Source organism: Pyrus communis, chromosome 4 (assembly GCF_041283825.1).
Source record: "Pyrus communis isolate YQ-2024b chromosome 4, ASM4128382v1, whole genome shotgun sequence".
Lineage (NCBI taxonomy): Eukaryota > Viridiplantae > Streptophyta > Magnoliopsida > Rosales > Rosaceae > Pyrus > Pyrus communis.
Genome location: NC_142568.1, coordinates 1,820,062 through 1,831,456, shown reverse-complemented (window position 1 = coordinate 1,831,456; position 11,395 = coordinate 1,820,062). Strand labels below are relative to the sequence as shown.

The 11,395-nt window shown below is 36.6% G+C and overlaps 1 protein-coding gene across 2 annotated transcripts; it reads right to left on the bottom strand.

Moving 5' to 3' along the window:
* Nucleotides 1-858: 858 nt before the first annotated feature.
* On the bottom strand, nucleotides 859-11,331 carry LOC137722599 (DNA topoisomerase, type IA, core). Of its 2 annotated transcripts, none has more exons than XM_068461641.2 (15): nucleotides 11,065-11,331; nucleotides 10,853-10,909; nucleotides 9,722-9,825; nucleotides 9,027-9,120; nucleotides 8,834-8,933; nucleotides 8,012-8,252; nucleotides 6,877-7,039; nucleotides 6,675-6,794; nucleotides 5,633-5,712; nucleotides 4,617-4,895; nucleotides 3,698-3,866; nucleotides 3,276-3,404; nucleotides 2,950-3,162; nucleotides 2,508-2,687; nucleotides 859-1,666 (listed from the first exon to the last, which is right to left on the bottom strand). In XM_068461641.2, the coding sequence occupies exons 1-15, from the start codon at nucleotides 11,086-11,088 to the stop codon at nucleotides 1,031-1,033; spliced, it is 2,589 nt and encodes an 862-aa protein (XP_068317742.2). In that variant the 5' UTR covers nucleotides 11,089-11,331; the 3' UTR covers nucleotides 859-1,030. The 2 variants fall into 2 exon arrangements, with proteins under 2 accessions (XP_068317742.2, XP_068317743.2); XM_068461642.2 differs by having other exon boundaries at nucleotides 9,027-9,115; nucleotides 11,065-11,291.
* Nucleotides 11,332-11,395: the final 64 nt, after the last annotated feature.

Sequence of the window (11,395 nt, the reverse complement as noted above, 5' to 3'; positions counted from 1 at the left end):
TCGGTCACAATAAAAAATTTCTCTCAATCAACCAGAAAATCGCAATAAATTGGGCCTCAATTATCTGATTTTTTAGGTTTAAGAGCACTTTTTCTTTTTAAATATAGAAATTGAGATTTTGTATAAAACAGATTACAGAAAGTTTGTGGGCCCAAAAGGGAACTGAAAAAAAAAAACCTTTTATAAAGAAGGAAGCCTAACCATCTTGCTCGCAAATTACATTTAATTATCGTTCTCCAAAGTGGTTCCTCCTCCACCCATAAAGTAAAACCTCCGTTGCTAAGTCCATATTTTGCTAATTCATGAGCTACAATGTTGCCTTCACGTCACTGCCACCATTAGTAAGAAAGATTGAACCTACTCTTCAAATCATTACTGTCCTTTAAAGTACTGTCATCCTAAAATACTGTCATTCCTATCGAAACGAACATCAACTGCATTAATGCACAACGCCTTTAACATCAAGTTCCAAAATAACTAATTAGTACACTCCAAAATCCAACGCAATATCAATCCCTCTTTAAATGACTAATTAGTACACTCTAAAAAAATCACAATAAATCGGACCTCAAACAATTGTTAATCTTTCTAATTACATTCCTTCAATTTCTAATTAGTTCCCTCTTCGGACCCCAATTTCATTCTTCTCCTTTTACGAGTTTGTGCTAAAGAAAATGAAGGAAAATAAATAAATAAATAATTGCCGTCTAAAGGTTAAATCCCTTCTATTTCCAACTACCTCGCCGATTCATGGAATTCTAACCTTTTTAAGCCAAATACATTTAGAGAGAGAATTTACCGTCATGCCGATTCGGGGTGTTAACAAAATTCAACGAAATTTAGCTCCTTCAACCGCGATTATCGTGCTTAAATCTGCTATTATATAGGCCAACTGTAGATTAAGAAAATTCGTCTATGCAATCGAATTCCAGTTCGAGACTGCCATCAAAATCGAAAAGCATTATCTGAACAACGTAAACAACGATGGCAGTTACAAACCACAAAAAAAGGAAGCCAAGATTGGTACAATTCAGAAATCCCGGAAGCTCATTCTGGGATCCACCTTCTTACCCGTAGCTCGCCCTCTTCCCCTATGTCCACCTCTCCTTCCTCTGCCCCTTCCTCTTGATCCGAAAAACGATTTGCCATATTTCATCTCCACTAGTGAATGGAGCAATTCATCACAAAGAATGCAACCGGTATACAAGGTCTCTCCGTTCTCCAAGGGTGTCGTCTTTTTATTGAAATCCACTTCTAAGATTGTGGAGTCACAATCTGGACACCGCTCTCGAGTAGTGGAAATTTGGTGAGCACCTTGGGGTAGCAAGACAAGGAAATTGCACATATTGCAGCAGAGCCGCCACTTGGGAGCACTCACGGGGTCTAGGACAAGTGTTCCACTACATTCCGGGCAAGCACATACTCCTTGGGCTATCAAAGAATGCCGACATGTGGGGTGTGGGCAGAGGAAGCATGGCATGCCGGCTCCCTTTCCCAGCTTGCCAGACGGGCCAGATTTTACAGCACCAAAGAGTGTGTCGATACCTTCAAATGGAGGACTATTGTAGCAGTATGGGCAGAGAGAGAATGACTTGCCATCTGGGCCGGGCATGGAGCAGATTAATAGCTCAAAGTTGTCCAGAGGACAAGTAATTTCCTTGTAGAGCTGCAAAAAAGCAATTGCTTGATTACACATGAGAAGTTTGACAATAAGCTTTTGGAACAAGATACTGGGTCATAAAAGGCATTCTGGATGATGAACGATAAAGTTCACAACTTTGAGCCATATATTCGAACTAATGTTGAAAACTAAAAGATGAAGCGAGGTCATGTTTGTACATTTTTCCAGCTTCAAGATGCGGGAATATATAGAGTTAGTCTTCCGATCCTGTATTATATATATTACACTGTAACTGGGGTATCCGGGTCATCAACCCAACAAATCCCCAAGGGCACATGTCGATTCTCCATCCTGAACAGCCAGGACAAACAATGGAGGTGCCTCACAGGAGTGCACGCATCTGCTGGTCGGACACAAGGCCTAGGCTTCTAGAGCATAAGATGCTATCTGTATAACCTTCGTATACATTTGCTTTTGTTAAAGTGAGAGTACTCAGCCCAAAAGTATATATTTGGTGCAAGGGTTTAAATATTCAAAGAAAATGTATATTATTTTGCTTCGTAATTTACTTCATATAATTTTTTTTTTTTCAATTTTTATGCAAAAATTGTATTTAGAGTCTCACTAGTTTACACTCAGCTTTATAACTTAAATGTCTATTTTCTAAATTCTTAACATTTATGTAAATCTATTACTTCTATATCGTCAAAAAGGGAAAGGCATGCCAGTATAACCTGGAAACTGTATGTTATATTCCATAAAAAAAGATTAGAATACAAAAATGGGTATTTACCGACCCTGATTTTAATTTGTTATGCATATCATATTAAAATTTTGGTTGACGCTTTTCAATCATAACTAAAGAACATCAATTAACAGAGTATACCTTTATGCTACCCTTTTGAGGAAGATAATAAACCTCCTCGCATGTATTACAATACAACCGCGAAGGTTGGCTGGAAATATGCTTCATGTACCGTAGACATTTTCCACATTTACTGAGAACTCGTCCGGAGTCAGCAAGGGGAGAGAATTGTGCTTCAAATAATGCATCCATGTTTTCAATCTGCACCATGTAGCAGAAAATGGATCATAGAAACTTAGAAGCTCGCAATGTAATCAAATAAACCATACAGCTTAATAAGGAGGTTGAATAGCAACATATTCAAGGTGGCCCAAAGTATTTGGAGTACAAGGTTTCATTACCGAACCCAAGTTGGCACAGTCAACATAAACAAGCACTTCACAAATAATTGGCCGTAAAAACATAGCCAAATCATCAAGCAAGCTGTAAAGTAGGCATATTTCAAATGATAAGGTATTCTAACCTGCTTGACAAAATAACTGTATTTTTGCATGAATTGTTGCAGGACATGCTGCACAACACGAAAATGATCTGCTTGACCCTTAGCAACAAGAGTAATCTGTTGCTCAATGAAACTGCGAATATCTGGCAAGCAGAGATCTGGATCGATACACTGATAGCCTCTTATTAGAGTAATACCCAAGGCAGTCGGAACCAACTTCCTGCCAGCTTGTACCTGCCAATTGATTGTACAGCAGAACTACCTCATGGAAATGCAGTTTAAAATATATTTGTATCAACTCCCATAAAACAAACAAAATCCCTATAGAAAAGAAAGAGAATAGAAACCTGCACATAATTGCGCTCGCATATGTTGTTAATATGAACAGATATTGAAGCATCCGTGCCAATTCCATTTTTCTCCATAAGGGAAATTAGCTCACTCTCGCTAAGATAATCTGGAGGTGAAGTCAAACCCTGCACCGTAATTTACGGATTCAAAACTCCAAATTACATACCAAATCACACCATGCTACTAAATTATCCTATTTACACCTTTTCTCTTTCTTTCCCCTTATTCCCAAACATCTCAAACAAGAGCATTTCCCTTTCCATCAAGGAGCAGCAAATGCTTGGAAGACCCGACCAAATGAAGGAACTATTCAAACAGAATCCAATAGAATGCAGATTCGGAGAAGATATTGGATCAATTGAGGAGACTTACAAAAAAAACTGAATAGAAGTGAGATTTGAAGGATATGCACATCTACCTCATGAAGGTCCACTTTTGAAACTTCTAATTTCTCCCCTTTTGTAAACTGAGGAAGATTTTTCTCATTTATTGCCAACCATGGCATGATAGAAGTAAATCCTTTCACCAAAACACGTTGCCCGACACAATGGAAGGATTCTCCACCGATAGAAAAATCTACCTTTGTTCTGGAGTGGACATTTAAAAACCAAAATAATAAACACATTATATATTCAGCATATAATATCTGTCTCATAAACGTTGTTAGAAAAGTAATAAATATCAAACTAATAAGGTCAACTTTAAGCAACTTCAAACAAAGTATCACCTTTACTAGAAAAGCTTATAACATTGCTTACGTAAACTTCCTACCACAAACAGAAGTTTGAACCAGATATAGCAATACATGATGTATAACTTCACTAAACAGGTAACGAGAATTTAACTTCAAAATGATTTCTCATCTCTGTTTGACGTCTTCGAATCAATGGTTTCACCCACCAGCTAGAAAATCCATTTAAAACCAGGCTAGGTAAGTATTGACCAGAAATAAGCCATCTCGCACTGCATCTAGGGTGAAAAACAGCTTCCCCCAATTCTTATATATCAATCTTATTCATTACTGGAATTCCATCTAGCCGACTAAAAAGGGTTACACTGGTCATAACATTAGTATGATTTTTTTTTTTTTTTCACTCAATAGTCAATACTACTATCACATAATAAAGAAAATGAGGTAAACACATACTCTAGGCATACAAGGTGGAAATCATTATGCTTCTTAAGTTGATACAGTGAAATTAATGGGCTCAGCCTTTTGAGTTACATACATTAACAAGATGCAACAGCAAACAGACATCCAATCAAGTGTAAATTAACTCCAATTATGTAGTTGGTCAGGTCATCTAACAGAAAACAGTGAACACTGAAACTTTTACCTTACATATTTGCAGTCAGGAGATACAGTCCCAATGAAGTGTTTACAAATGTACTCATATAGTCTCCAAGCATCATTTCCGAGCATGTCCTCAGTTGCAGACCTCAACGGAGTGACAGGAGGATGGTCACCTACATCTGTCCCTGATCGTGGCTTCTGATAACCATCAGCAAGCAGCCTCTGTACATAATCACCCCATGTTGGGTTATTTACTTGTGCACCAAGTGTGCCTCTAAAGTCAAAAGAAGATGGATAAGCTGTGCTCTCGGTACGCGGATAGCTAGAAAATCAGCATATGAAAATAGTCAGACAACTACGACAATCCTCGAACCAAAAGAAACTTGGCATTAGAAAAGACAAAATAAAATTTGGTGAAATAAGCACACTTCAAGACTAATGGTTGAAGCTAAGTGTAAGTGATGTGCATGAAGGGGTGTCAGGTTTACAGTTTACCACTTCAACCAGCAACACCATGAGATGAAAAATTCTACAAAATAAAAACCTGGACGGCACACTACTTGGAACAAATATTTTTCATTGCAAACAGAACATTCCCTAATAAAATTATATTTGGAACTAGCTATTGAATAGCACTTGATACTAAGATCTTAGAACACCAATTCACATAGAAAGTCTAGAACCATAACAATGTTAGAATATCCCCTTAAATTCATTCACCTGAAAATTTGTCTATCAATAAATACTGTTCTATCGTTGAAATACTTTGCATAGCAAATAAAGTGGTATCAATTTTAACAAATTATGGGTGTGGTATTGGACATTTATGGGAGGACTTTTGAATAAATTGTTTCCCAGACCTCTTCTCATGTAAAGTTATGAGATGGAAGCAAAGCTCCAAAGCCTCCAATTCTATTTTTCTCAAAAATTCATATGGTGAAATTTACTTTTTACTTTGCTAGTTCATGTTTCTTCAATAGCTAACTTGTAATATTCACTGTCCTGGATGAAGAATTTTCTTGAAATTTATTATATCAGATGGAGAATTCCTACAATTACCTGATGAAACCTTGAGTATACAAGCGTTCAGCAATTTGCATAGCCATTTGTGGTCCAAAGCCTAGTGCACTTGAAGCAACCTGAATTAAAAAGTTAAAAAAGTAAAACTCGTCAATGTATTCAAATAGCCAAATGAAATTATCTCATTGCATATATAAAGAACTTGAACAAACTGATTAATCCTTTTTATGTTTTATTGTTTATAATAGAAACTAGAGAACTTTAAAGAATGACTTTTTTAACTTAATTTCAAATTTCTAATGGGGTCACTGAAATTGAACTTAGATAATGATTTAAGAGATTGCTTCATTATAATATTTCAAGCTAATACTGTGCTCACAAATTACAACACTAGCAAACAAGCCAACCCAATGAACTAAGATATCCAGAACAATTGCATTTCTCTTCTAGGTGAAAATGATTACAATATTTTCTTTTATTTTGAAAATTTGATAGAAGAAATCAACTGACTTAGGAGTTGTAATAAGATTGGTTGTCTTTAAGAGCACTTTTTCTTTTTTCAGGTTTATATAAACTTTCAAACAACCAATACTGACATTGACTTACACAGTCATTACTACCATTTTACCTTAACCCACCTTACATCACTGCCTATCGGCATGAATTTCTTAAAATATTTAGCATTCAGGAAATTGGGATCTGGGTCCAATGACTATATTTTGTCCCAAAATTGTGAAGTAGCCAATTACGACCTCGTAGCTCTTTATTTCCAGCACAAAACAGGGCTGGGGAGAATCTAATTTGTACATTCTTTTTTTAGCTGAGGTCAGATGAAAATTATGCTGAACTTTCCATGCAACTATCTAACACACAACGAAGATAAACTTTGTAATCTGCAGTCATCTACTTCTTCATATTTTCCTTTATTAGGCAGTCTTTTTTAAGTGTGTAAGCGACCAACAAGCAATGTCCAATATTATATAAATTGATCACTAAACTTACAGTCACATGATATTAGTAAACAAAAGGTATCATCAATCATCAATCTTTAGTCTTTTTTATTTCTTTGCACTTATCTGACCTTCAGAAGATTGACCGTATTAAGCCCAGAAGGACGACTTTTGCTTTCCTGCTTTTCTACTATTTCAGTCACTACTAGCATTCCATCTTCCATTACTAATTTTTGAAACATTACAGCAACCTGCAACATTAAAAGCCTAAAATATATTATCAATGAAAGGGACATCAAGACAGGAGAAAGTTTATAGTAAAGAAGGCCTCACGTCGAAGTCAAACAACTTGTTACGTTCCCATTCTAGCTGAAGTTCGTAGCCCTTCTGTATTATGTATGGGTGTATGACCCAGAACTTTTCTGGTTTAAAGGTATTTATCTGCAAATACCGCTGTACGCAAAATCCAAGGGTCGGAGTTTGGCAAGGGCCATAGCTGAAAATGAACATTAAGCTTTGATTAGTCTATGGTTCATTGTTGAGATGAAAATGGAACATGGGAAAAACAATCACAAATAAAAGCAAAATGATAGAATAGAATTATAAAGAACCCCCATGCACTATTAGAACATTAATACGAAAAAAAAATTTCCTAAACTCTGCCCAACTTGGTGTCAATCCTTACATTTCCCCTTTTACCCACATCTACTTTGAACTTTTTGATTTCTTTTAAGGTTCTTTCCTTTTTCAAACAAAAAAAAAAGCCATGGCTCTGTGCCAGGGATGAAGGAGAGGAATGGGGAAAGAGGATGGCAGAGAGGCAGAGAAAGAGGGGGTTGAAGGCAGCGGTGAGGGAGACGAATAGCAGTTGCTTTTAGGATTAAAGTGGGGAGGCAGAGGACTGGAGGTAGCTGGCTTTTAGGTTTTAAGTGTGTTCATTTTTGGTAAGTATACATGTTTGTTGTAGTTGCTATGATCAAGGGTTACATTGTTGTTTCTCCATTCTAGTAAAGTTTGGGGAAAAACCAGGTGGCCTTCTGGTTTGCTGTGTTTGTATGGCTATTCTTTCTTTTCTGTAAAATTCCTATTATAAAGAAGAATATAAAATTATAAACAGATGTCCACATTACAAGTTTTCCAGTGCTCAATTATAGTGGCCTTTGTTTACAGCATAAAATTTCTAGGATATAAATGATCCCAATTATAACACAACCACATAGATCTCTACACAGGAAAAAGTTTGATGGCCTTAAGAATGTAACTAACATAGAAGACCAACATACATATACGGATATGCTATTGCACAAACAAGAAGCTGAATTAGAGCAAAATATCTTAAGACGGTCAAGGAAATGCAATATATTCACAAGATACAAGTTCTATGCTTCAGTCAGATAAATGCATAATGGACTGGAAGCCAAACAGTATATTAATAATAATTCGTTAACATAAATGAGAGAGAACCAACGAGATAACTCTGGCATCAAGATTTCCGTATTTCCCCTGGAAAAAGTGTGTTTGAAATCGTGTAAATGCAACTCCAACTTTCAAATCTATCTCTTGCCGAGCATCTACTGACAATGCCTCATCTTTATTAGGTTCAACAAGGTTGTCCATGGCCTTCAAAATGTCTTTCTCAGTAACAGAGGAAAACCGAGCACGATAGATCTTCCTTCTAGTCTCATTTGAATGGCCAATACAATCGATAACTGCAATAAAAAAATTTAGTGCCTTTTAGACATACCAACATTATATTTATTGTGTAGGTAAGGGGAACATAAGAAATGAGTTTCTAAACTCAACCTTTCTAATTACATGTACAAGTATCTCATAGTAGTTGAATATAATTAGTAACAGATTAGCTACAAGACTGCAATTGTACAAATTAACAACCAGATTCCTGGTTACGAACAAAACACAAGTATAGGCTGAAACAAGGTTTGAGCAGGAAAATATATGTTTTACTTGCTATGTGTTGTCAGTCAGTCTAGAATTTTTATGAACTTTTCCATTCTCTTGTTAATCAATGCCAAGGGAAATTAGCCATCAATTTTCTAGTCTTCCCTATTTCATATCAATTACAAAATACATTCGAGATTCCCTTTCTCTCATTAAAAAAGGTTTACCCTAACATATACCTACCGTTTTCTTTTCCCAGATGTCATAACAATAATGATAAATTTGAATTCACTAAATACACACCATATCATGAGAAAACAAACTTATTAACAAGTATTAGATAGAGAAGCAGAGAGAGGAGACTGATAGGGAGAGGGAATGAGAGAGATACCTTCAAAGCAAATGTTTTCCCCTTCACGATCACAGTCCAACCACAAAACCAAGTTACCATAACCGCGAGCTTCTTGGCTTAAATGCCTGCGAATGTGAGCCTTTACACCAAGGTCATCCCAACAAATGACATAAGAATCAGAGGAAAAAGTTTTACGAATCCACAAGAGGACGCAGGGTAAAAAAAGTTGTACCTTTGGATTTGCTTCTGTCTTGAGAACTGGAGCTTGAAAAAGATCCAGAGGATCAGTCAATGTCCAATTTTGATATTTTTCTGGAAAATCTACACTACAGTTTGAAAGAAAAAAAAGCACCGAGTTAGAAACACAACAAATAAACTACTCAACTTATGCATAAAGCTAGACAATTATGCCAGATAACATTGAGAGACGATTGCTAGATTTGCAATGTAATTACATATACTGGTTAAATCAATAAGACGAACAAAAGCAGAAACCCTATACAACAAAAGGAGAAATCCATCCAAAACCAAGTTGAAGCTACTTCAAAACTACTTAATTGGGGTGCGTGTATATCATGACAACCATAGAACCTACTACCTGAACCTACCCATAACCTGCCAAGGAGTTCCATCCACTTAGGAATGGGCAAAGACCAATACGAAAACATCTAAGGACATAGCACATTTGAGCACACATCAAATAAGAAAAGGTTAATAAGTATATGAATAAGGATTTCTTTACAGAGAACGAGAGCAGAAGGAACAAGGTAAAAAAGTTAACTAATGGATTTGAATAAAGAAACTAAACCCCATACAGTAATTGACATAATGACATTGCTTAAAACAAAGTTTAATAAATCATCGCATCATATAACCAAGGAGTATCCAAAGATGATTTTTCTTGTTAGAGATGAGTGGGAAAAGGACCTGAACACATGACCAATAACTGATGTCACTTTAAAATGCACATGCACTCCAAGAAACTTTCCTTCAAATTCATGGACTTCCGTACTACCCCTTCTTGTAGACATCTGTATTATGAAAATATGAGCTGAATGTCAATATAAATCATTTGCGAAAAACATGGAATTATGATTCTTACAAGCAGAACTTCGAATAAAGCATGAAAATGGAAAGAAAAAAAAATGTGTCAAAGTGATACAGGGTACATTAAGTTCAAGAAAAAAGCACATCCATAAACCAAAGAACTAATTTTCCTCACATAATTTCAATGAGAACCTTATTGGCATACTCCACATTACACAAATTATTCAGTTGTTTTCTCTTGATGCTAGTAAACTCCTGGTTAGGTTATATGTGTTCTCTCAAGTTTTCGAAGGCCCACTTTCTTTATACTCTGCAGGCATGCTGAAACCGGATGTAGTTGAGGCTCATGGGTCCTTAACTCAGTTTTACGTAACGAAGCCGGCCTTTGTTATCTTCTTATAAGTTTCACTTTAACGTGTAAGTCATCCATTTAAGAATAAAAAGTTAGCCAAACGGTATAAATGCAGGTAAAGGAGTCAATATAAGGAGCAACCATCTCGCCCTCCCCCGACTGTTTATCTCTTAAGCTAAATTGCTATCCAAAACAAATAGAATAGACACTCACTTACCCTCTATTTCTGTAAACAGATCCTATAACCAACATCGAAGCTAAGCATCTAATAACCCTCCTTAGAAGTTAGAAGTAAAAGTTCTCTACTTTATGGAAGAATAAAGCACCTCTATGCCACTAAAACCAAATCATCCTAATAATTCACCCTCCAATTTCATGCCCGAACAAAAGAACAGAAATCAATCACCATGTTCTTTAACTGAAAAATAAAAATTGGGGTAGCCCAGTTCTCATTTCTAGCTGAGTTCACTCCATCTAAATGCTCATCCAACTAAAAAAAAAAAAAATTGAAATTACAGCTTCTTTGCCGCCTCCTATATTTTATTAGCATTCAAAAAGTCCTTAACTTGGAGCTTTAAAGCTTTGGAGCTAGGGTTTCAAAACGTGAGCTTGTGAGTGCAGGGGGGGGAGAGAGAGAGAGAGAGAGAGAGAGGGCATACCTGGCCATGGGAGAGAACGGAGGCTATAGAAAGAGCTATGCTCGGCTTCTCGGCGACCTGCAAAAATGTAAAAGCACAAACGGAAAGGAGAATCAAAGAAAAAATTGCAGGCTCCGCACAGAATCATCATACATCTTGTATGTCCATATATTGAGAGAGATTTGTGTGTGTGTGCGTGTATGTATACATGTATGTGTAGTTTTCGTTCGCACCATGAAAACTCTGTTGGAAGCCATAATTTTGATTGAAAAGTTTGAATCTTGAGCTTTACACAGCTTCAGTGTGACCCAATTTAAGGGGCGGTGGGTGGCTGGTTTTGTTTCAACTTTCAGCCTTGAGGGAGGAGCTGCTCACTCGACCCGACCGCCTGTTTTTCAAGCGCCAGTGAGGTCTCCGTTTCACTTATATCTCGGCCGTACGATTGAGTTGTTTTAGATCCGACGACTGAAACGTGTTCCCATGCCTCATATGTGGGTCATGGCTTTTTCGAGTGCGAATTTGCTCACATCCCATTCAATGTGATGACCTTTATCAGTACATCTT